Genomic DNA, 27,711 nt, shown 5'->3' with positions numbered 1-27,711 from the left:
TTTTCGTTATAAGGGAGGTTGTCTCCCTTATAACGAAAATTTTCTTGCTATTTTTGGAAAAATTAATTTTTATTTACATGGTCATTTTTTTATGAATTAAGATAACGTCATTGCATCCTGGATAATGTTGGATAGATACAGCTAGGTGTGTGTGTGTGTGTGTATATATATATATATATATATATATATATTAGTGATGGGACGATTCCAATATTTTTCCTCGATTCTGATACAATTACCGATTCCAATTTTTTATAAATCTCTAAATATTTAACAATAAAATTGTTATTTTGTCCCGATTACCGTAAAAACACATCTTAAATGTGCATGTATTTTCTCAAACGTAAAAACACGCTTGTGAGGGGATGAGCTGGAGATTTTAGTCTTAGTGGAAGTTTAAATCAATAAATATTTATTAGTTTATTATTACTACAAGCAGTGGAAGATGTTTCTGAAATTAAAATCAAATAAAAAGATAATTTAGGGAATCGGTTTTGGCATCGGAAAATGTGCTCAAATTTTTCCAATTCCGATACCCCAAAAAGTTCCGATTTTTCTGATTCCCAATTCCGATTAATCGTCCTAACACTAATATATATATATATGTATATATATATATATATATATATATATATATATATATATATATATATATATATATATATATTTTAGTGAAGGGACGATTCCAATATTTTTCCTGATTCTGGTACAATTACCGATTCTGTCTAAAATTTCCAATTCTGATTCCGATTCTTTTAAAAGACTTCAATATTTAGCTATGAATTTTTTTTTTTTTTTTGATGGGGGGGTCGGATTACTGTAAATACTCTTACAATATATTTTTCAAAGCGTAAAAATTGGGCGCACTATAGATTTCAGTTTTACTGATAGTTAAAGTACATAACGATTATTTTATTAGTAACGAAAAATTAAGTTCTAAACAGAGACAAAAAAAAAATAAAAATAAAAGACAATTGAAAGAATCGTTTTGGGCATTGGAAAATTGACACAAATTTTTCCAATACTGATTCCGATACGCCAAAAAAGTTCTGATTTTTCCATTTTCCAATAATTGCGATTAATCGTCCCAGCACTAATATATATATATATATATATATATATATATATATATATATATATATATATATACACTCATGCACAGACAGCTGCTTTGTCTTTTCATGATTCATCAGTGTTGCTAGACGTAATGAACACATCAGCCTAAGATTTGAACTGTAGACATTAATCACTATTAATCATGACAGTTCAATGTTCTAACACCTGAGCTAATATATATATATATATATATATATATATATATATATATATATATATATATATATATATATATATCAGCAAGGTTAAGATCAGTTGAATCGAACAACATATATATATATATTGGTCGATTCAAATGACCTTAATCTTTGGTGTAGAAAGCATTATTGAAAAGAAATGAAAAGCCTTATATAACTATTCATAAACCGGTTCTGCTATATAGATGCATTTGACGGACGGAATCTCTTTTACTGATACTTGGTCGCATGTAAAAATTAATAAAAATTTCCAACTTCTTTTCTCCTCTTTTTTGGCTACTAGCCTGCCCACTAAAACATAACATATATGCATACATATACATATATGCTTTGAAAACGGATTACAATGACATGAAAATGAAAATGATGCTGGCACATGACTGTCTACCAATACTGAACTGACAGACAGACACATTAAAAAAAAAAAAAAGAAGAAAAAAAATAGGTGGTAGGATAAAAACCCACTTAACAATGAGAGCTCTGGCGATGGTATTGGCAAGCAACGATCGAGAGACTTCTTCATTTGGGCACGGCTGCCCTTGCTGAGCGGTATCTATATCCAAAGAGCTCGGCCTACTGCTACCTGAGCTCTGGCTATTGCTATCATCTTCAGTGCATTCCCTAGTGTTTGCGTCAGTGAGGGGTGCGTGTCTAACGTGACTTGAAGAGGCTGTGCAAATGAAATCCAAACGGGGTCTATGGTGATCCTCAGTGGGAGGTCTAGTGTTACTGTACGTGAAAGTGAAGGAGGAGGAGGAGGAAGAAGACTGTGGCAGGGAATGAGTGCCATGGGATGGACTATGATTTCGTTCTGTAAGGGGACTTATGCTATCCACCGGGGTCAGTGACCCAGAGCTACTGCTTTCGGCACCGGGTAGGCGATAGACACCATCGATACTTGGACAATATTTATCAGCAAATCTGAGACAGTATATATTGTCAGAGTTTTTACCACAGGCGTCTCGGGCATAAGCGCCACGGTAGATTTCTAAAGTATTTTGGTTGGTGTCCTCACTGCTGGACCTTTGGTTGTCCTCCATATCAGATGTTTCGTAATTGGCCACGTTTGACCTATAACTACTGTTGGTACTCGGACTTCGTGTACGGTCGATAGTGAAATTAGTGCTATAGTCTGCATTTAAGCTACAGAAACTGTCAACGCTGATGTCCAAACTTTGCTTCCGCTCATCGTGCAAACTTTGGCTACTCTGGCACAAGTTGCCGTCTCTGACTGAGATGCCGTCCTCAGACTGGGAGCTTAGGCTCTCCTCACTTACTAATACAACGCCTCCACCATCAAAGCTCACACTTGATAAATGGTCCATACCTAGACAAGAGTCAAGCTCCTGGGTTGCAGGTACATGCATACTAGCAAACTCTTTGCCAGGGAGAGAATCAACATTGCAAACCCTTCTGGCGCCAAGTCTCCCCTCATTAGAACTTGACCGTTCTAGATATTTCATGTTATAGCACTCTTTACTACCAGACTTGTACAATCTCTGCTGCTGCTGCTGCTGACGGGTCATCTCCTCCGACAGTTGACATCCGTTATTGCTGTTCGTGTCGGATTCTTCGCGTCTTGGACTCGGCCACTCATTTTCGTCTGTGCTGGCCTCGTCTCCTTCATCGTTTAAACCTGGCTGACAATAATATCCTCCCGTACTGGTCGTAGCTGGCTGGAAAGCTTCTTCATCATCGTCTTCCAACTCGGGCCACATATGCACGCTGATACTGTCGTTGTCGATGCTCTCGTTGAAATGGTAATCCAAAACTATGCTAGGTTTGGGATAATCGTCCACTTCCGATGACCTGTCATATTTGTTGTTACCGTTTGGACACGAGGGTAAGTACTCCCTGTTTTGGGATTTAAAATACCCATAGCTGTCGCAAGCCCTGCAGTCATCATAGATCTGGCCTCCATCGCTTGCACGACGGTTAACTTCTTCCACTCTCAGGGTAGACTGACGGAAATCATGGCTGCGCCTTCGATGGCTATCCAAGATTGTCCGTATTGAATCATCCATAGTATTTATCCAATGAATTTCCTCTGGAATGGCAAGTTTAGTGATTGACTCAGCTGATCGCTTGACCGTGTTATCGAAATTGCGAGATTCGTCCAGTTTCCATTGGATTTTTTCGTTCTTTGGGGAAAGTTGATTTTGGGAAGTTGGAACAGGTTCCACTGATAGTGAAACATTTGTCTGATCATTCGGCACTTTCTCACGCACTGTTTGCAGATAACCAGACTTTCTGGAACGGTCCGAAGGAATACGTACGCGCCCCACACAGGGAACTATGTGTGTTTTACTGTTTTCTGTATTCGCCGTACAATTGTTATCGCTGGCTATGTTTGGTTCAGTTCTAGATTTAAGCCCACACATTTCCACTGAAGGATTGAGACTAGAAAAGGGAGATTGTGTCTCATCTAAGACGTTCTGTTCTTGGCGTTCAGTATTCTGCTGCTGCTGCTGCTGCTGCCCGTCGTTACTGTCAGTATTTCCAACAAGGTTTGTTTTCTTTATATTGTTTTGATAACAGGGAGGAGGAGGGTCTTCGTGCTCAAGTACTCGTTTATAAATATGTTGAGTGCTGTGGTAGGGTTTATTGGCTCTAGGCAATCGGATTTCAGTGCTATCTTCATTGTCTTCTTGACAGGGTTCTTCGGAGGAAGGCCTACGAAGGAAGTAGACAAGGTCAAAGGATGAGTGAAGGCTTTTCATTTGGGGTCTGCTTATAAAAGAGAGTAAAGCGTTTAATTATACAAATAGTCAACAGGTATCAGAGAATTGATTAATTAAAATTTTCATTAAATTTTTTTACCTCACTCATATTGTGAGGATACTTAAAAAAACAAATAATTATTGATGAAAAATTCTTGCAGTTGTAAAGATATTACATAGAATGCTTGTGCTTTAACAAGAGTAAAAATTTAAATAAAATTGGAACCATGTAAAAAACACCTGATCTACGATTACAATACAATGCTGAAGTGAAAGCTTTAAGCGATTTACTATTGTGTGAATTACCATATTTGATGGTTTAAAAGACCCTTCCTTGCATTTAGTATCACAGAATTCAGTCCAAAATGTATTTAGAAAAATAAATAAATAAATAAAATACAATAAAAATGAATTAAAAAAATCAAAATAAAATGGAGCAAATAAAATCTAGAATTAATGGTCAATAGCATTTATTCCGAGAGATTTTTATATGAAAATAAAGAAAAAAATATTTAGAAAAGAAAAAAGATAGTTTAAAAAGACTGTCCAGGGATAAATTCCAGAAATAATAGCCGATAGCCACATCTTTAAGTTTTGTGAAACCACCTGACTTCATTAATTTTAACATAAAGCTCAGAAAAATTTATAAATATTAGAATTAAGCAAGTTTGAATTCGGCATTTTAACTAGGAAATTTCTTTTTTCAGAAAGAAGTTGGATAAAAACTCGAGTGCGGTTTAATATATAGCATATAGAATACTTTAATCTGCACAAATTCAGCTTTCCTTTATCCTACCTGCCATATTTATGGAATTTATTTCCGATAAAATATAGAGAAATAACTCAGAATAGCAGTACACATTTAATATTGTCATTTAGAGAAATCGTTTGTTATTTTTACTTGATTCATTTGACATTTTAATGGGATCGCTGGACTCTGCTGAAGCATCAGACTTAGTGGATCTATTCATATAATTATTATTTTTTTAATGCTTATTTATTTTACATTTACAGGGATTGGATTGTTCTTGATTGTCAATGATTACGACGTTTCATCCATTCAGTAGAATGGATGAAACGTCGTAATCATTAACAACTTGGCTATTTTTTTTCAGGCACCTTTTATGCTAGTCCATAAACGTTTTGAACCAAATTCTTTAGAGCAGTTTAAAGAAAATGCTTAGTTCAACAAAAGACAACTGAAGAAAAGCAGAAACTGCAATAGCATTGTGAACATATTCAAGATGAAGACAACAGTCCAGTAAATGGTGTGAGGTAAATTAGAATTTAAAACGTAATATGAACATGCCAACTAAGTCTTTGGCAGAGACCAGTGAATATATTGAAATGTCAAATGAATTATCCTGGTTGTGAAATTGAAATGTAACATTATGGACCAACATTAATCTTCTAGATATCTTAAGTTAATTTTGTATATAACACCTAGAAGATATTTTGGGAGATATTAAAAACAAAAAAAACCTTGCTTTATATTTTTGAGGTGGGAAGGGGAGAGAAAGGGAAATTTAAATGCAAGTAAATGAAGGGCATTAAATACTATCAAATACAGGAGATTAATTTCAGTTAATCTGCCACAAATCCATAAGTCATCACGTTTTTCTCCTACGTACAATATTTGATGGCATATAAGACCCCTAGAAATTTACTTTATTTAATGTTTGTTTTACAGCATATCAATCCTTTTTGGGGTATTATTTAATGCTGATAAAGAATCTACCATAAACGATTTCGTTGTGTGGGATCAATTGGATTTTATGCAAAGCTGGGGAGGGAGGAGATGTGAGTTCATACTTTTTTCTGGTAGTAATGCATAAATGATCGCAGTAGATCTCATAGGATTTTAATTTTAGATAGCTGATCCTATGATGCTATAGTGCGCGGCCCAGTGGCATACAGAGGTCTGCGGGATGCCCTAGTGATTCTCGATGGACGAGGAAACTCCTTTATTGTATGCCCCAAGATTCAAGTATAAATCCTAGTATTGAAAGATATTATAAGAAACAAAGAGTTTGAATATTAGATGTCTCACTTTCTGCACAACTTAAATACCTCAAGGGCACTGTTTCATGTACCCATTTTGCACGCACTGATTTTGCCATTTAAACTCAGTGAGATTAAGTAACGACATTACGGGGTGGGGGGAGGGGAGGGGGTAACCATTAACCGATCTTGAAAACTCATTTTGCATTTAAGACCTGAGTGCAGCTATTTTTTATTTTGAAGGATGGAGGTGGAGAGATTTTTTTGCTGGGGAGCAGAATGTGGATGAAGTAGGGTCTTGTGTGCCATGAAATATGCTAATTTATATATCATTTCTTTTATTCAATAGAAATAAAAAAATATTCATATTGACATAAAACATTTTTGTCTTTAAAAAAAAAGCACAATATGAATCACTGTAAACACACACACACACACACACACACACACACACACACACACACACACACACACACAAGAAGAAGAAGAAGAAGAACAACAACAACAACAATAACAATCAAATATGTTGAAATATTCATCCCAAACACCAAACATACCTGCCAGGTAAATTGAATGATTGATTTACAGTTAGGGACAGGAGTTAAAATGGATACTGGACGTGTCGAGTTGAATTACTTCCCTTGCGACTGTTGGTCAAAATCTAAGCACAGTTGAATTACCTCCCTTGCAGAGAGCCACATGAAGCTGCCATTATGGACTAAGAATGGAAGCAAAATTAACAAGATTGACTCCATTTATGAACTCTACAATAATATACATTACGATTCAAACATTTTTATGTTCTATGAAAATATTTGATATTTAATAATGCTTGGTATTACATGTTTTCCCTGAGTATTAAAGGACATCTTTTTATGAATGCTGCTCAAAAGAAATGCATTGCTTTTTAGCTTGAGCAAACTATGCTTCAAATAAGGGAAGTACTTCACCTATGTTTAAATTTTGACCAGCAGTCATTTCCAAAGCAACACTTGTACTTGTGAATGTTAATAACTTTTATATGGTCTCTTTTGTGAGTATTTAATTCCAGATAGAATCGAGTAAATCAATGCCAACAAGAGAATCGAGCCAGTCAAAGAAAGTCGTACCACGCTGATTTGTATGAATTTATGTTTTTATAAGAACAATGCTTTTAGCGTTATAATTTCTTTAGTGGATGTTCGATTTATTTCCGGCAGCTGCATAACTCTCACTTCCTTATTTTGTTCCTCACATTCCATGAGCAATATTTTTGACAAATGGAAAGAATTGCCGTTTTCGAGATCAGGATCTATTCCATATAACACTTATCGTTGGCAACCTTTTTGATCTTGAAGTACTATTTTTTTTTTTAGCTCCTCACATCAAGTGGCTTCATGTCTGGTCTGGAGTGATTTCCATAAAAAAAAAAGTGATAGTGGAATCTTGATTTTTGAACATAATTTGTTCTGAAAAGTTGTTCTAAAACGAATCATATTTTCCTATGAAAAGTAATGTAGAGAAAGAAATAATTTGTTAATTATTATATCTAAACTATGTCTTGAGTTAAAATGTAAATGTGAAAGACAGCTGATACGGTTCAAGGACAATCTGAAGATCTCCCTCAAACAGTTCAGTTTGTATTCTAACTCATGGGAAAAACTAACTCAAAACCAATGTTCCTCAATGTTTCACCCACGTTTTACATGGGCTTTATCAAGAGAGAAAAAGCCTACATAACAGTTGAGCGAAACATTACATTTTAGGTCTTCTGCATTTACATTTTAACTCATACTGTCGAATTTATCTTATTCTTTTATTGTCAGACTATGTTTTAGGTATTTAATGGGTTGATATACAAAATTTAAAATCAAATGGCAAGACAAAATATCAGACACAGAGGTTTTAGTCCGATCAAACCTTCCGTTAGTACACATCATGTTACAGCAGTGCTAAGTTCGTTGAACAGGTCAGATATGTTGCATGCCTGGTTCAAGGATTCCAAAACAGCTCTTTTACAGTGAATTGTGCAAAGGAAAAAGGCCTCCAGGAAACTGCGGAAACGGTTCAAGGACAATCTGAAGGTCTCCCTCAAACATTTCGGTTTATACTTTAACTCATGGGAAAAACTAACCCAAGACAGATGTTCCTGGCTTGCCGCAACTCACAAAGAGGCTACAGTTACTGAATTACAATGCAATGAAGAATGCAAGAGAATATGTGTCATTAGAAAAGACAGAGCAGCCAACATCTCTGATACAAAATTATCCCACGGGTGTCCAACATGCGAGAAATGCTTCAGAGCTCGAATCAGTCTAACAAACCATCTTCGAACCCACAGAGCAATTGTATGATCATGGTCATCTTTGCAATCGATAGACGAAGATTATCATACAAAATTATTAGGCATCTCTATTATTAGTGTTTTCAATATTTCTTTTTGTCTGCATATCTATCTGTCAGTCAGTACATTCTACTTTTTTTATAAACTACTGGTTCGATCTGGCTGAAATTTTGTATGGACATTTGCAGTGAATGGAGAATTATGGTATCCATTCAATGCATAGAAAAGTTTAAAAAATATATTTTATACGAAATGAGATCTATTATTTATAAAGTTATAGTTAAAAAAAGTTTGAAGACTCTATTTTTATACAAAATGAGATTTTATATTTATAAAGTAGACTTTTTAGCTTGTTACAATCGAGGAGAAGTTATATTCCGTATAACTTTACTATATTTACTTAGAATGAAAAGTTTTATGTCAAACTTCTAGAGCAAATTTGGTATGGTGGTGACTGATTCATGTTAGTCCATATTAATCCCTAACTGTGCATCGAACGGATACCATAATACTTAGTTCACTGCAGCTTATCATCACAAAGGTTCATACAAAATTTTGATGTTTTGACCGTTTTACTACACATTTTGTAATATGTGTATAGATTATTTTTATTTGATTTTATAGGTATTTAAAAATATATTTCCTAAGAAAAACCCAGATTTTGATAAAAGAACTCAGGAGTTGAAACTCTGCATAGAATTTATATTTCACGGGGCGTTATGCATTGGTTACTGTTGGTATGGTTTAAGAATTGAAATTTTGTTAGAAAACTGAGGCGTTTCTGGTTTGAATTTCTTGTTAAAAATCCAAATCTTTCCAGTTCCGAGAATCAAGATTTGACTGTACACCAATTTAAAAGTTTTATTTATAGGATAAAAATGGTTTTCTCTTGCAAGAAAAAATTCTATTGAACTAATTTGATCCCTAATAATCCCAAGTATATGAATTTTTACAGTATTTTTGTACCATAACCAGGTTGGAATTAAATTGAATCCGATAACATAAAGTTTATAGGAGTATCTTCTGTAGTTTCTGACTTTTAGTCAGATATATACACATAGAGTTTGAATATCTGCTAGACACCATTTTATCTTGGAGTGTCATAGTCGAAGTAAGTGTCCCTAATGATGCTGGCCTTAACAGAGCAGAGAGGGAGAAAATAAAAAAATACCAATGACTTATGTACGACATGAAAAGAAACTGCAATCTTAAGAAGATATCAATCATGCCAGTGATTATAGGAGCAACCGGGCTAATGAAAAAGAATTTCAAAAACTACCTGGCGAATATACCCGGTGAACCAAGTGCAAGAGAAATACAAACAATAGCACTTACAGGGACGGTTAGAATCTTAAAAAGATCTCTCGGTTGGATTAACTAAACTAATGGGAGAATGTTTGGCATCCGGTAGAATGCCCCATCCCCAGCGAAAACAAAATTAAAACAAAAAGGGTTTGTCAGCGGAAGCTGGCAAGAGGATATTCCAAAGAACATAGTATTCAAAGCTCAAATAAGATCCTCTTGACACGGCTATAGACTGGCTCATATAAGAAATGGTGCACCTTCTCATAGTGATTTTATCTTAAGTAACAGTACGTGGCTGGATATGAAATGATTTAATGTACTTTTTTTTTTTTTTTACAAAGAAGTCACCACTTATCAAGGCCCGGAGGTCACTCGGGGATAAGGGTTATTACGTGTACAGTAATCAATGGGATAATATCGTAGTAATCGCAAGTAATGGAGATCTGATAAAGTGTCTTACTTAAGGGGGGGGGGCAGTTCAATAGGAACTTGTTTATATTGGACTTGAAGACATCCAAGTTGTAGTCAGGTGGGAAACAGGTAAACGGAAGAGAGTTCCACAGGCGTGCACTTCTAAGAAGTTTAAAAATGAATTCTTTTACTAAATGACAACTTATGGATTTTGAAAACCTGGCAAGATATGCTTTGTGTCAGATGTTGATTGATGATTTTTGACACCAAAAGTGTCGGGGCCTTATTTGTGCTACAACTTCTCTTACCACATCTGAAAACATTTAATCACAAATTTTGCAACAAATTGTTAAGCATCAGGCATTCCGATAATTAAATAAATAAATAAAAATCACACCATTAAAAAACAAACAAACAAACAAGAATATTGATATAAGTTACATAATTTTACACATATTTTATGGGCTTTTTGATAATTTACTTTTAACAGTGCATATTTTTTAAGGTTATCAAAAAGAACATATCTATATTTTATTTAATAGAAGAAAATAATATTGATGTAAAAAAAAAATACATTTAAGAAATTCATTTTCTCTCCTAAACCAAAGGTAAATGGTCATCACGAACTATGATTGAGTCCTGGTAGTCTTTTAATAGCTAGTATTCTCTACTGTGTCTCCTGGTGCTACTTCTAGGAAGTTAGTTTATCCTTATTTATCACAAATTCAGCAATGTGATTGGCTAATGGACATATAGCAGGAGATTATTCATTGAGAAAATAGCAGCGTTTATCATAAAGTCTATTATATTAAGGCCTATATATGTGCAGATATAATATGTAATCGATGAGATTGATTAGAATTTCTTTTTCAGAGAGTAAGAGATTTCGTTTCATTAATTTTTATCATTTTTTTGATAAAAAGCAGAGGACGAAAGAGGACGAAATATTAAAATTATAACCTCTATAATTTTACATTTTAAATATTTTCCATAAGGCTAATCTTATATAGTAAATGTGAAGAAATGCATGTTTTTAGCCAAGAAACGCATTATATATATATATATATATATATATATATTTAAAAGTGTGTAGCCATCAACAATTGTGTGTTTTTCAGCCTTTTATCATATTTTTATTTTAAAGGCTGTAAACACACAATTGTTGATGGCTACACTCTTTTAAATATATATTTTTTTCTCTCGTTGGAACTACAAAACCATCACTTTAAATATATATATATATATAAAAACAAAAAAATTGATGATGAAAATAAAAATTAAATTATACTATTTATTAATCTATCAAAAATTCATACAAAGAATTAAAGAATAATCATTAAAATTTTTAAAGAAAGGCTCATTTCATCTTTACTTTAATTCCTTACTAAAATCTTTGAAATTGAATAAATATCATAATTTATTCAATTTTATTTTCATCATCAGATTTTTCTTGTATGTTAATTACTTTATCTAGTATAATGAGCATTGTATTATCTCCATAGGTTCTAATATAAAGATCATATTTACCTTTTAATTTTAATTTTATTCAGCAATAAAAAAAAATAAAGTAGTTTAACGAAATATTTTAGTATAGTTTCATGGTTTAATCATTATTTATTGTAACACACACACACACACACACACACACACACACACACACACACACACACACACACACACACACACACATATTTAAAAGAGTGAAGTTGCCAACATTTGTGGATTTTTGAGACTTTTATTATTTTGAAATCTTTTAAAATATTTCCATAACATGTTTCAAATTTTTATTGGCTCTCTTCAGATATTTTTTTAGTTAAAAGAAAAAAAAACAAAAAAACTTTTAACTCGTAAAAACTTTTAATTAAAAAAAACATCTGAAGAGAGCTAATAAAAGCTTGAAACGCGTTATGGAATTATTTTGAAAGAATTTAAAATAATAAGTCTCAAAAATCCACAAATATTGGCAACTTCACTCTTTTAGATAGACATTTTTTTCTCATTGGAATCACACAAGCATTACTTTATATATATATATATATATATATATATATATATATATATATATATTTGTTTATTGTGATATAAACATGCTCACATCTCGCTGCTACAAACAGCTACTTGTTTCAATCAAACAACAGATATCATCAGGCAGCGACTTGACTATTCAAATGTTCATTGAATAATCTTTGAATAGTCAAGTCGCTGCCTGATGATATCTGTTCTTTGATTGAAACAAGTGGCTGTTTGTAGCAGCGGGATGTGAGCATGTTTATATAACAATAAACAAGTATTATCAGCTCTTTTTATTGAGCACTATCTAACAACCTCGTTGAATTCACTAGTCCATTACTTTTGAATAAAAAAAAAAACCGAGTATATATATATACAAATATATATATATATATATATATATATATATATATACTCGGTTTTTATATATATATATATATATATATATATATATATATATATATATATATATATATATATATAGCCACTGGATATAGAAATTTCCATCTGGGGCGCATTAAAACCACTGGGAAAGATGCACCCCCAGTATTCATTAAAACATACATCTAGAAGGAAAAATCTGGTGCAAAACCTAAGCTCTACTGTCTGCGCTGTCTTGTGGCAATCATTCGTACGCGGTTAGCAGTGGTTCCAAAATGTGTACATGCTCCTACACAAAGCTTCCACAAATCATCTGCGCAGATTTCGGAAAACTTAACTGCCTGACCCTCATATGTCAGGATTCAATGGGAGAGTCCATGTATCCTTTTTCTCCCTTTTTTTCTGTTTCTTGCTTTCTCAATCCTTTTGAATCCCTTCAAACTGTCCAAAAACTGTTAAAGTACGTTTTTGTATACAAATATGATAAACTTCATATTATTTGTTTCCTGTGATGCATTAACCTGCAAAATTTATTGTGTATTTTGAAAACCTCTTCCCTCTGATGAGAAGAATTACATTCTTCTAAACTCCATGGAATAAGGGTTTTCTTGTTTTATTTGTATTCCTTGTCGAATAATTAAAATTGTGTATACCTTCCTTATAGCTTTATAAGTTTAAAAAAAAAATTGAATAAATTTTCCTTCCACATCGATTTTTTTTTTTTTTACAAGGGTGTCATCACTTATCAAGGCCCAGAGGCCACTCGAGGATAAGGGTTAATAGGTATACATTAGTCATTGTGATTTTAGCATAGTAAACAGTGGGAATTTTGAAACTTGGACTACTTAGGGGGACGATTCAATTAGAACTTGTTCACATTGGACTTTTTCTTTTTTTTTTTTTTCATAGGTATCAACTCATTATCAAGGCCAAGAGGCCACTCAAGGATGAGGGTTAAAGAGTGTACAGTAGAAATTGGACAATATAATAATCATTAGTAATGAAAATTTGTTAAATTTGATAACTTATATGGAACGGCTCATCAAGAACTTATTTACGTTAGACTTGAAGACAACCATATTGTAGTCAGCCGGAAAGCAGGAAAACGGAAGACAATTCCACAGGCGTGCAGTTCTAATAAAAAAGCTTTGTTCATGAGCTCTGTCTCAACCACTAAGTTGCTTGGAAATCCATGCAGATGATTTGTTTATAGTGGTTACGGATTTGTGCAGAACCAGCCACAGTTTTTGGTACAACTGCTAATCTTTGTCAGTGCAATGACTGTCATAAGACAAATCAAACAGTAGACCTCAGATTTTACATTAGTTTTCCTTTCTCCTAGATGCATGTTTTAATGAAGACTGAGCATGCATCTCCCCCAGTGAATTAAACGCGCCTCCAGATACCAACATAGAAATTTCTACATCTCGGTGCAGAACATACATCACATAGCCTTCCCAAATGGCCAACTATCTCGTACTGGCCAGGATCACTGTTGCTTAACTTTGGTGATCTGGTGAGAATCGGTGTGCCAACGTGATTATGCCATATATATTTGATATCTATGCGGTTTACCATACTGCAAGATTATGGTTTTTCTATTGCTGCATTTGCAGCATATTGACAACTATTATGTTTTTGTAAAATGACCTCTTTTGGAATCTGATAAATCCGGTTGAAATTGAATAACCTGTCAGTTTATTGTATTAGAGTTTCCTGTTTGAGAAATCGTAGAAAAATAGAAATGGTTCATTTTTTTTTATGGTTTTTCTAATGTTTTCATGAATAAAATTTGCAAAATAAAACATTTAGACGGGTTCAAGATTAAGGATAAAACTGAAGGAATTTGATAAATACCGTTTCAACATATTAGCACGTATTTTCGTCTTTAGCCTGTCAAAGGACGGGGCTTTGCCTTCTGGTTTCTCTGTGGGTCTGAAAAATAAATAAATAAATAAATAAACAAACAAATACAAGTTAGAATGGTTTAGAAATTTTAAAACAAACCTCTGTCCTATAACAATAATATGATTAGAAAATAAACACATTAAGTGCATATACATTTCAACAAACGTTTAAATGTTGACCATTTCAAAATGTTGAGACTGGTAATACATTCAATCCAATCTATTGTAATAAAGTCATATTCCTTTTTTTTTGTTTTTTGTTCACAATTTGGTTTATATGTAAAAAGGTACACGGTTTCACAAATAGATTTTAATACTGGAAACGAACTCTTATATACCTGCATGATTCAAAAGGAATCAACATTCAAAAAGGTTATCTCATTTGCATATTACATTAAAGAAAATCTGTTTGAATAATTAGCTTTAATTTTTTAATGAAAGTTAGTAACATAATTGTTTTAAGTAGATTGTTCAAAAATTTTATATAAAGTCGATTTATTTAATTTATTTTACATTTAATTTAATTTATTTTTAATTGTTAGTATAACCAACACCAGTTGCCGTTTAAAAACGGAAGTAAGTTTTCATTTGACCTATGAGTTATTTCCCTTTAAGCTATTAGATTTTATTTCCCTGTTTAAATTTCATAGACGAGGATGACTATGTTTTATACCTTCAAAAAATGCAAAATATGGTCAACTTTCAGGAAAATCGTAACAACGTAGGATGGTTAGTGTATCTTAAATAATATGTGATTAAACCTTCCAACCAGCAATACGTTTTGTTACCTGGCAAGGTCGGGTACGTACAGGTCGTTATCATATATATCAGGTCATTACAAAAGTTTTTGCTGGCTTGTTGGAGGGGCATTTTAAAGCATTGCAAATTATCTAATGCATATTTTTATTGCTTAAACATATCACCAATTTAAAAACTTTTCTTTCAGATTATTAAAGCATCATTCATATTTTTCTGCAATATTTTTACTCCCGTTTATCCAAAAGCTTCTAATGAAGCTTTGCTATTTTATATTAAAAAATGCAGTCTAAATTAGTAAGAATTCTAAGTTCAACACATTGCAGGCTTATAACATACATAAGCCGACTTACCACTGGAAAATTCATAATTACTAAGGAGGATTCAACCATATAACAGGGAAAAATAAACAAGAAACCTTAACTTAAATTGCGAAATAAAAAAATGGCGATCTTCAGCTGTTTACCATATAGCTGTTTTGGAAATTTAAAAACAGGAAAGCTGTTAAATTCATGGCTCTCCATTGAAAAATATCGAAAATAAACAAAATGCAGACCCAATCCATTTTTTTAACATAGGAGTTACTACTTATCAAGACCCAAGAACCACTCGAGGATAAGGGTTAATGAGTGTACAGTAGTCAGTGAGACAATAACATATTAATAGTTAGTGGTGGAAATGGGGTAGAAATGGATTATTTAGTGGGGGGGGGCAACAAGAACTTGTTTACATTGAACTTAAAGACGACCATGTTGCAGTCAGCTGGAAAGTAGGCCATCAGAACAGAGTTCCACAGGCAGGCAATTCTAAGAAAGAAGCTTTGTTCATGGAATTTGCGTTTAGATAAGGGCACAGATAGAAATATCAGTAGGTATTAAAATTGTTAATTATTTAAAAATATATGTGTGTGTGTATGTGTGTGTGTGTGTGTGTGTGTGCGACTAAACTGGTTCCCCCACCAGACTTGTTTGGTGAGGAGGGCGGCTAGTCTCCCTGAAGGATTAAAAACAACACCTTCCAAAGGGCGAATGAACTCTTTTTCTGGGTCAACGGCCAACTAGCACCGTGTATATTTGTGTGTGTGTGTATATGTGTATTGGGGTAGAGAGGGCTCCCGTAAGCCGTGGTGAAGGCAACCTTTCTAGGAGAAGCAAATCTCTGATTAAAAAAACCATAAAGCGGAAGACCAGTGCCCGCATTAAGTTGGTCTTCAGTTTAATTTGTTGCTGGCTATCTTGCTCTTGCTTGTTGCTGGATCTCAACATTTTGAACTGAGAGAGAGACTTAGCTGTCGTACAAAGCTAAGACTCTGTAACATCATATTTGTATAGATACTCCCTCAGACATTTGGAATCATGGATTTTGAATGTCTGAGGGAGTGGCACTTGTCTGACAAGACGTTGCAATCATCATGTCACGTGTGTGTGTATGTGTGTGTGTGTGTGTGTGTTAGTGTGTGTGTGTGGCTTAATTACATGACTGAGTTAAAAGTTCTAGGGTTCAAATCTTTACACTTATGAGTCGTACATAGATAATATTTGTTATTAATTTTGTAGCCTCTATTTGACCGTGCCTTTTAATGTGTAATAATAGAACTCTTCAAATCAAGGCTATAAATGTCAGTTCTTTTTTTCCTTGTACAAGGTTATGATGGCTGACTACAGTTTAAATCAAATATTATATAGTAATACATACGAAATCTGCATAAATTAAAGTATATTTAAGTGTATTTTATGATTGGGCAACGCCGGGCGGCATGCTAATTCATATATATGTTGAAATCCAATGTTTTTACTTTTTGTTAGTTTTAACCTGGAGTATATATATATATATATATATATATATATATATATATATATATATATATATATAGTAGGTCCAAAACTAAGGGACAAAATTTTAAAAACCTAATATTTGTTAGAAATAACAACTGTGAAAAGCTGAAAGTTTGACTTGACAACTGGTGCTGGCTGATGCAACGTTTACAAATGACTAAGACTTATTCTTTAGAGGAAATAAAAAAAAATGAATATAGTATACTGTTTACATTGTTTTTCTCAACTTTGTCCCTTACTTTTGGACGTTCCTATTTTGAAAATAAATAAATAATTGTTATAATTCTTTTTCTATCTTTTGCTAATGATTCAGATTTTAGTATGTTATTATGGATGATAACGACTACCAGTTTTCAAAATTTTAGCTTTTCACAGTTGTTATTTCTAACAAATATGAGGTTTTAAAATTTTGTCCCTTAGTTTTGGACGCTACTATATATATATATATATATATATATATATATATATATATATTTGTGTGTGTATGTATATATCATTTGGGCGGTCAAGTTCCAATCCTGGCTTGAAGTAGTTGCTAGTCTAGCCGTGTTGATGAGCTGTGATACAGCGAAACAGTATTGTACGTGGATGACTATAATGTTTCCTACTTTGGGTTGAGCATACTTGGAAGTGATATACAAACTGCCATTAGCGTATTAAGCGATGCTCTTTGTGTAATCAAATAAAAAATGTATATTATTAAAGGAATCGTTTTTGACATCGGGAAACAAATTATTTGATACTGATTCTGATGCCACAAAAAGTTATGATTTTTCCAATTCTTGATTCTGATTAATCATCCTAACACACACATATTGACTCTATATGAAGTCTGCATAAATTAAAATATCATATTTAAGTGTATTTCATGACTGGGCGGAATGTTAATATATATATATATATATATATATATATATATATATATATATATATATATATATATATATATATATATATAATATACACATATATATAATATATATATATATAAAATATATATATAATATATATATATAATATACATATATATAAAATATATATATAATATATATATAATATATATATATAATATATATATTATATATATTATATACATATATATATAAAATATATATTCATATATATATATATAAAATATATATATAATATATATATGTATTTTATATATATATTATATATTATATATATAATATATATAATATATATATATATATTTTATATATATATATATATATTTTATATATATATATATATATATATATATATATATATATATATATAATTATAAAACACAAATGACCTTGTAACGATGTATGTAACCGACTTTCTGGTTTACGACATCCAGTTGCACATGTGCAAATGACCTGCGCACTGAAATATTAACGTTATTATTTCGCAATTATTATTTAACATGGGAAGAGTGAGGGTTTAAAATAACTTAAACGTAATACAGAATTAACGATGGAAAAAAAAGGCAGACAGTAATAACAATTGTTTATTTGGATGATTTAAACGTGAAAAAAACAAAAACAAAAGAACAATTGGGACGCTGAAATATTAACGTTATTATTTCGAAATTATTATTTAACATGGGAAGAGTGGGGTTTAAAATAACTTAAACGTAATACAGAAATGAACGATGTAAAAAAAAAAGCAGATATATCAAAATTTGAATTTAACTATAATAAGTATTATGGTATCTGTTCAGTGCACATTTACCTATAAGTATGACCAACCACTTATAATTCAGTAACTGTATTTTTTTTTTCAAAAATAATCAATTATAATAAATAGAACGACTCATAGAAATCTATCTATGTTCTTTTTTCATTTCGTAGAAATGTTTCTGTTATGTCAAAAAACCCCTATTTTCTTTACATCAACAAATGTCACGCTCATATATGAATTCCATAGCTAATAAACATACTGACCCAACGGTCACGGGTAGCCTAGTATATATATATATATATATATATATATATATATATATATATATATATATATATATATATAGATGTTTTTTAAATCCCCAAAACTGTGTTTCATGGTAAACAACTGATGATCCCTTTAAGAACATTGGTACAATTGATTGTCCATGTAAGTAAAACTATTCAACGATACATGAGATTAATTGACTTACTAATAAAATAATGTTCCAACAAAGGACATTTTTTTTTTATATAGTTTTAAAGTTTTAAAAGAAGATTCCAAGACTATATATAATTTTATTCAATTTAGGTAAACAAAATTATCATAAGTCGCTACAATAAATTTACTCTTTCAGTCTTAAAAGACATTGTCAGGCGGCAAAAGACCTCTGGTCAGCTCGAATAAAACCAGAGGTCACTTGTTTGACGATATCTTTTAAGACTGAAACAGTAAATTTGTTGTAGCAACTTATGGTTTACCTAAATTGAATAAAATAATATCTTACTCTTTTTAATTCAACATTATCAACAATCTTGTTGAAATCCAATAGTGTTTACTTTTTTTAATTTTTAACATGGAGTATATCATTTGGGTGGTCAAGTTTCAATCCTGGCTTGAAGTAGTTGCTTGTCTAGCCACACTGATGAGTTGTGAAACAGTGAAACAGTACTGTATGTGGATGACTATAAGCTCCCTATCTTGGCTTAAGCATATTAAGAAATGATATGCAAACTGCCATTAAGTGATGCTCTTTGTGTAAACAAATAGAGCGTAAGCAATTGGACAATATCAAAACATTGTTAAGTGACTATCTGGCATAGCAGCAGCCGAATAGCATAACGGTTAGAAACGCTTATTGTCGTTTGGGCGGTCGAGTTTCAATCCTGGCTTGAGATAGTTGCTTGTCTAACCGCACATGAGTTGTGATACAGCGAAATAGTACCGTATGTGGATATATATATATATTAGTGATGGGACGATTCCAATATTTTTCCTGATTCCGATACAATTACTGATTCTGATTCCGATTCTTTATAAATCTCAAAATATTTAACTATATAAGTGTTATTTTGTCCTGCTTGCCATAAAAACACATCTTAAATGTGCCTATATTTTCTCTAACGTAAAAACACATTTGTGAGGGGGTGATCTGGAGAAGATTTTAGTCATACTGAAAGTTTAAATCAATAAATATTTATTATTTTATTATTACTATCAGCGGTGAAAGATGTTTCTTAGACCAAAATAAAATAGAAAAAAGGAATCAGTTTTGGCATTGGAAAATAGGCTCGAATGTTTTCAATTCCGATTTCGATACCCCCAAAAGCTGATGTTTCTGATTCCTGATTTCGATTCCGAATAATCGTTCCAACACTAATATATATACTAGCAGAACTACCCATCATTGACTGGGCTCAAAACGGGTTTACAAAAAATGAACTCTGATTTATATAACAATATAAACAACTTTAAAATATTTTTAAACAGATATTTATTTTCTACATAATTTTTGTATCTTATATTGTCTTTCGGTTTACAGATGTACAGAAGAACCCCGGGATACGGCATTAAAAATTTGTAACAAAATACAATACAGTATATAATACATGTGTATATAATCAAATACCGTAACCAGGGTCCGGAAAAAAACATTGCATTCCACATTGTAACCTGTAAAAACCGTATCTTAGGGCCACCGTATCCCAGGGTTCTACTGTACATGCAGACAGACACATAGATATTGAGCTTTATTACATTGTGCTATAGATGTGCAGACACACAGACAGACCCGGCATTGCTCATATCATCTTTGTGGTGGTGATGAGGGGGGGGGCTTGTTCAAACGAACATGAGGGGGCAATAGTGGGAATCTTTATTCACACAAACATATGAACAATAATTAGGGTTCCCCATTATAAGTGAACTCCATGTGGTCCCCACCTTCATTAGTAAGAGTGAGCGATAAACCCCTCCTTTCCATGGTGGATTATTATGGCAAGTTCAGTAGCTCTACATCAAACGGTGTGAGCATGTATAGGTTTCTCACCTCACTTATAAGTGACACTACTGGAGTACCACCTCCGTTGGTGAAGGTGAGCGGTGTAATTCTCAAAACTTCCCTCACTCCATGGTGGGTTATCCTGCCATATTTGGTAACTCTAGTTATAAGTGACCTCCATGTGGATCTACCTCCATTGATGGGAGTGAGCAATGTAATCCGTGAACCTCCTCTTTCCAATGGTGGGTTATCATGGCATGTTCAGTAGCACTGCATCAAATGGTCTGAATGTGTATGGGGTTCCCAGTTATAAATGACCTCTCTAAGGCCCCACCAACATTCGTGGGAGTGATCGGTGTAACCTGTCAAAACTTCCCCTTCCCCATCGTGGGTTATCCTGCCAAATTTGGTAGCTCTATGTGAAATGGTATGAGCATGCATAGGGTTCCCCTTTATAAGTGACCTTCCTCCTTGGGGTCCCACTTTATCATACCTATTTCAGAATCTTAATATCTCTTCTATCATTGTATGTAGTCAATTCAATATAATAGCAAACCATGTAGGAGCTTATTCATGTACAGACAGAGAGACAGACAGACACACAGACGTTGAGCTTTATTATATAGATATATATTGCATGAACATTGCACAAGCCAAAAGCAGAACAGAAAATGGTTGCTGAGACATTAGCTACATGCTCCTAAGAAATCTACTAAAGCTGCAGAAAAATTTGCTAAAGCTGCTTTTTTGAAAGGCGTTTAAACGTCTAATGCACAATATTCTAAATGCTTTAAAACCATTTTATGTAAAAGCTCGGCCTAACGTTCACAGGAAACATAAGTTGGAACAGTTACATTGAGAGCATTGCCAGAACCACTGCGAGAAAGGTAGGCTCTCTCTACCATGCTAGAAAACTACTAACGCCTGAAAGTATCCTGTACCTCTATAAGGCCACCATTCGCCCATGTATGGAGTATTGTTGTCATATTTGGGCTGGTGCATCTGCTACTAGTCTCTCGCTTCTAGACAAGGTTCAAAAGAGGGTCGCCAACCTGATAGATCCTGAACTGTCATCTAAGCTAAAAAACAGCCTATCATGCCTTGACAGAGTACAAAATAGACTTTGTGGCTTAGTGGAGGATGCCCTTTTCTCTACCCTGCAATCTCTCTCCCACAGAAGAGACGTTGCGAGCCTATACTTGTTTTATCGTTATTTCCATGGCAGGTGCTCGTCTGAACTCCAATCTCTGCCCCCCCCCCTCGCCAATCTTTCACGAAAAACACCCGTCTAGCTGAATCCACTGTGAAAAATTTCCCCCACTCTTTATCTGTGCCTAAATCAAAACGTGGATTCCATGAACAAAGCTTCTTTCTTAGAACTGCACACCTGTGGAACTCTGTTCCTTCTGCCTGCTTCCCACCTGACTACAACTTGGATGTCTTCAAGTCCAATGTTAACAAATTCCTAATGAACCGCCCCCTTAAGTAAACACTTCATCAAATCTCCACACTAACGTAATGTACTTGCAATAACCCTTATCCCTGAGTGGCTTCCGAGCCTTGATAAGTGGTGACCACTGTGTAAAAAAAAAAAAAAAAAAGCTTCAGCCTCTGTCCCATCGACGAAATGTTGCATCCCTCTGCCTGTTCTACAAGCATTTTAATAGTGAATGCTCTGACGAACTGCAAGCACTTGTACCTCCTCAATTTAAATACCTCCGACAAACCCAACAAGCAGCTAAATCCCACCCCTACACAGTAGAGATCCCTAGATGTAAAAAGCTTTCTAGTCCAGTAGTTTCTTCCCAAGAATTGCTAGACTTTGGCATTTCCTCCCGGGTTCCTGCTTCCCCAACTATACTGACATGCAGAAGTTCAAGTGTAATGTGAACAGACATCTTACTGCCCAACTCCCTACATAAGTCATTCATTTTTTTTAAAACCTAATCTCATATTTAGATCTACCCTGTTTTTTTTTTTTGTCAAATTTTGGCAACATTAATATTATTTTTTAAATCATAGCAGAAAAAAATTTATTATTTTTGTTGTTGTATTTTTTTCTCTGAAGTCGAAACTATTACTCTCCTATTTTTTATTGTACTATCATCTAATTCGGTAATTCTATTTCGATAATCCTATTTCACTAATTCTATTTTGATAATTCTATTTCTATAATCCTATTGCAGTAATGCCATTTCAATAAACATCTTTCAATAATCCTATTTTGATAATTCCATTCACCAATCCATTCCAATAATCCTATTTTGATAATTCTATTTCACTAATCCATTCCAATAATTCTATTTTGATAATCCTGTTTCAATAATCTATTTCAATAATCTATTTCAATTATTTTATTTTGTTCTGATTTTAGCTAGTAAAGTACAGTGGATGTTTTTTTTTAAGGGAAACTATAGATTGGAGCTCAGTCGAGCACCTACCATGAAAATAATAATAGAGTAAAGAAAGACTAGTAAAATCTTTTCTGTAAGAAAGGAGAAGTAGGGATGAGATCATCTCCACTAGATTACGAAATCAAATCTGATTTTATATCAGTAAAAGAATTGTGTCAGGAGGCAGGTACTTTCTGGAGAGATAGAATGATCCAACAGTTTTTCCAGTAACCTTAGCAACGTGATATGTTGATGTCATTTTGATGTAATTTTTCTATTTCAAGTATGGAGTAAAGTTTAGCCCTAGGAAGTTATCAAAACGGGGGGGGGGGGCGTTTCCCTTCTACTGGAGAGAGATGACGGTCCAAACATCGAATGTGAAAAGAGATTGCTTTTAGATATGTTAAAAGTAATAACCATGTTTATTAGTGGTTGTTGTTTTTATTACACAAATAGTAATAATCAAATGAAAAGACAACTCATGCCTTACTTATTCAAGTAGTAGTGATAGCAAGGGGAGATAACTCATGCTTTACTTACTTGTTTTCTTACAAAATTAGTTTAACAAATCTCGTATATCCACTTATTGAAGTGAAATCAACAGCTTTGTTGGTGCTTGACTTTTCAAAGAAATTAGAACATTTTTGCTTCGGTACTAAATGCAAGGAAAACAGCATCAGCCAAACTTAAAGATGGAGGGCAGATATTCCCTCTATTATAAGACAAGAAAAACTCTAATGAAAGCGAGCATTCTCTTATTTAAATAAAACAAAACAAAATAAAAAAAATAAATAAAAAAAATAAAAAGGTAAAGAATTAAAGGAAAAGAAAAGAGAAAATGACGGAATAGCAAGAGGCGGTACCAAAGATGATCTTACCGAAAGATGTTTGCTGAACTTATTCTTCGGAAGTTGGAATAAAAGAATTTCTTAAAAGTACCAAAATACAAGTCGAAGATTTTGAAAATGAGCTGTTATGATCATTTGTATTTCTTTTTTTTTTATCATTTTACTTGGCTTATATGAACTGCTATCTCCATCTTGATTGTCATTTTCGCAAAATTTCAGCTGATATTTTTTTTTTACTATTTTTTCACTGCAAACAAGGCACAGTGCCTCTAAGTTGTAAGGGGCTAATATTTAGGACCAAATCTGCAAGAATACTATGTAGGGAGTTGGGCAGCGAGATGTCTGTTCACCTTACATTTGCACTTCTGCATGTCAGTACAGTCAGGGAAGCAGGAACCTGGAAGGGAATTCCAAAGTCTAACAGTTTGAGGAAGGAAGCTATTTGAATAGAAGGTTTTTTTGTGTTTTTTTTCACAGTGGTCACCACTTATCAAGGCCCGGAGGCCACTCAGGGATAAGGGTTATTGCAAGTACATTACGTTAGTGTGGAGATTTGATGAAGTGTTTACTTAAGGGGGCGGTTTATTAGGAATTTGTTAACGTTGGACTTGAAGACATCCAAGTTGTAGTCAGGTGGGAAGCAGGCAGACGGAACAGGCTTTTCGACATCTAGGGATCCCTACAATGTAAGGGTGGATTTTGCTGCTTGTTGGAGATATTATGTCGAAGAGGTACTGGTGCTTTGAGTTTGTTCAAGCACTTACCATTAAAGTACTTGTAAAACAAGTACAGAGATGCAACATTTCGGCAATGGAGCAGAGGTCGCTTCAAACAAGTTTTTGTTATAGTACCTTTACTTTATATATCATTTTAAAGAGCATTTTTCGTTCTATCTAATCGTTTAAATTACAATCGTTCTAAGACAATTATGTCTTCTTTTCAGAACGTTGAATAAAAGATGAAAAAAAAACAAGCAAATTCACACAATTTTTTATTTCAATTCAAGCTAGACCGAAAAGCTGCTGAAACAGCCTGCGATATCAACAAAGCATTTGGCTCAGGAGCTACTACTGAACGTACAGCACAATAGTGGTTTAAGAAATTTCGTGGCGGTGATGAAAGTATTGACAATGATGAGCATAGTGGTCGGCCATTGGATGTTGAGAACAGTCAGTTAAGAGCCTTAGTCGAGGCCAATCAATGTACAGCTGTTTAGGAACTTGCTTCTGAATTAGACGTAATGTATACAACAATTTCCAATCTATTGAGAGAGATTAGAAAGACAAAAAAACTTGACAAATGGGTGACTCATGAATTGAATGACAACCAAAAGAAACGCTGTTATGAAGTGTCATCTTCCCTTCTTTGATGCAACAAGAACGGCCCGTTTCTCAACCGGGTTGCGACTTGCGATGAAAAGTGGATTCTTTACGAGAACCAGTGACACTCAGCTCACTGGTTAGATGCGGATGAAGCTCCACGACACTTTCCAAAGCCAAAGTTGCACCAAAAGAAGATCATGCTGATTGTTTGGTAGTCTGCGACTGGTCTCATTCATTACAGTTTTTTGTATGCAGGCGAAACTATTACGACAGAAAAGTACTGTCAACAAATGGATGCGATGCATCAGAAACTTCGACAACAATACGCAGCATTAGTCAACAGAAAAGGCCCAATTCTCTTCCATGACAATGCCCAACCGCACGTTGCTAAACGGACCCTGCAGAAGTTGAACGAATTGGGCTGCCTCGTCTGCCATACTCTCCTGATCTCTCACGTACTGACTACCACTTTTTCAAGCATCTCAACAACTTTCTGCATGAGAAATGCTTCGCTGAAGGTGTTTTTGATATCGTTTAGGATTTCCTAAGCGATATCAAAAACGCCCTCAGCGACTTCATCGCCACCAGAATGCAAGATTTTTACGTTACTGGCATAAATACACTTGCTTTCGTTGGCAAAAATGTGTTGCTTCTGATGGTGCTTATTTCAATCAATAAATTTTTGTTTGAGCCAAGATATGTTCATCTGAATTTAAAAGTTAAAAACTGCAATAACTTTCTTGTCAACCTGATACATCTTCATCTGAGCCAAAAGTGTTTCATGGAAACCATTGTTATAAAGAAATAAACTCAGTCTCGTTGTCCAGTTTAAACTTTGAAAAAATCATTAATGCCCTGTGACTTTTTTTATACTACTGACTCATCACTTACTAAAGCCAAAAGTGATCATTCCTCACTAGATTTTGAAGTGAGTTTTTGTACACTGTCAAGACAAGAAAGAGTTGCACCAATACTCCGTCTTAGGAAGTTTCTGACTCTTATAGAGATGGGGAATTGCATTAAGAGTCAGGTACTTTCTGAAACACTAGAATGATGTGACCATTTCATCCAGCAACTTTAGAAACAGACGGGATGTAAGTCTTCTTAGATCTGGATTGAAAGTTACACATAGGAATTCCTCAAGAAGAATTCTGTATTTATTTCAATTGGGGCGAAATTAGAATTTGATCGCTGGCGATAAAAAAGAAACTTGGTTTTAGAAGTGTTAAAAATCAGGTTTCATAGTCAGAATCCGATGGAGTATTAGGTTTTAGAAAGAGTCAGAGTCAAAATTGTAAGAATTCCAGGAGTCGAAATAGGAGTTTTTAATTGGACTTAGATTCTTACTGAATACTGGAAGATTTCAAATTAATGTGTCAAAGACAGAGTTAGAATGTTTTTCATTCTAAAAATCAGAATTTTTGTAATTCTAGAAGTCAATATTTTTGTAATACTAGAAGTCCGATTTAACATTTTTGTAATTCTAGAAGTCAGTCAATATTTTTGTCATTCTAGAAGTCAGTGTCAGAATTTTTGTAATACTAGAAGATAGAATCAGAATTTTATGAATCTTAGGAGTTGGAGCTAGACATTTTATCTTCGGAATCTGCAAGCTTGGTTAAGAATAATAACAAGTTATGTTTTTCATTGAATAAATGCTGCAAATTTTAATCAAATCAGATGATTCTATGATTTTTGGTGATTAAAGAAAATTAACACATTGGTTTAGGAGACATATAGATTTGGATCGAGGCTATGAACCCCTGACACTAGCATTGTTGATAGATGCAAGAATTTCATTTATTTATTTATTTTTTATAATAGAACTAGTGAAGCTGAATACACTGATACTTACTTAAATCCAGAAGCTGTGTCATAATAAGCCATTCCTTTCTTCTCTAAGACTGCTTTGAAGGCCCTGGAATGAAAATTTGAAAAAGTTTATAATTACTGATGCAAGATACAAAAGAAACAGACATTAACAATTAAAATGATATACACACCGGTTCCTCTTAGATCTCTGAAGTTAAGCAATGTTAAGCCTGGTCAATTTGGGAATACTAGGTGCTGTATGCATTCAGGTAAGTGAGTATGTATAATACAGGGAGATGAATGCCTCTGCTTTCCACAGTTCCAGATAACTCTTGAGCAAGAGATCCCTCTGATATTCTAGAGAGTTCCATAGCCGCGATGAAGGCAATAAATCTAGGTAGGTGATGAACCAAACCGGATAGAGAAAGCAACATTCCCTATTTTTT

General features: G+C 33.5%; 1 protein-coding gene across 1 annotated transcript in view; it reads right to left on the bottom strand.

Annotated features, from left to right (window-relative positions):
- The window catches only part of LOC145241445 (uncharacterized), a 571,697-nt gene that overhangs the window by 19,392 nt on the left and 524,594 nt on the right, over window positions 1–27,711 (bottom strand). The window contains exons 34-36 of the mRNA XM_080104406.1: window positions 27,309–27,371; window positions 14,322–14,399; window positions 1,779–3,986 (exon numbers count right to left, since the gene is read on the bottom strand). Coding sequence (XP_079960532.1) covers window positions 1,779–3,986; window positions 14,322–14,399; window positions 27,309–27,371 — 2,349 coding nt within the window. The remainder of the gene's footprint in view (window positions 1–1,778; window positions 3,987–14,321; window positions 14,400–27,308; window positions 27,372–27,711) is intronic.

This window comes from Euprymna scolopes, chromosome 20 (genome assembly GCF_053919585.1).
Source record: "Euprymna scolopes isolate OS-2025 chromosome 20, ASM5391958v1, whole genome shotgun sequence".
Taxonomy (NCBI): Eukaryota; Metazoa; Mollusca; class Cephalopoda; order Sepiida; family Sepiolidae; genus Euprymna; species Euprymna scolopes.
This window is presented reverse-complemented; position numbering and strand designations above follow the sequence as displayed.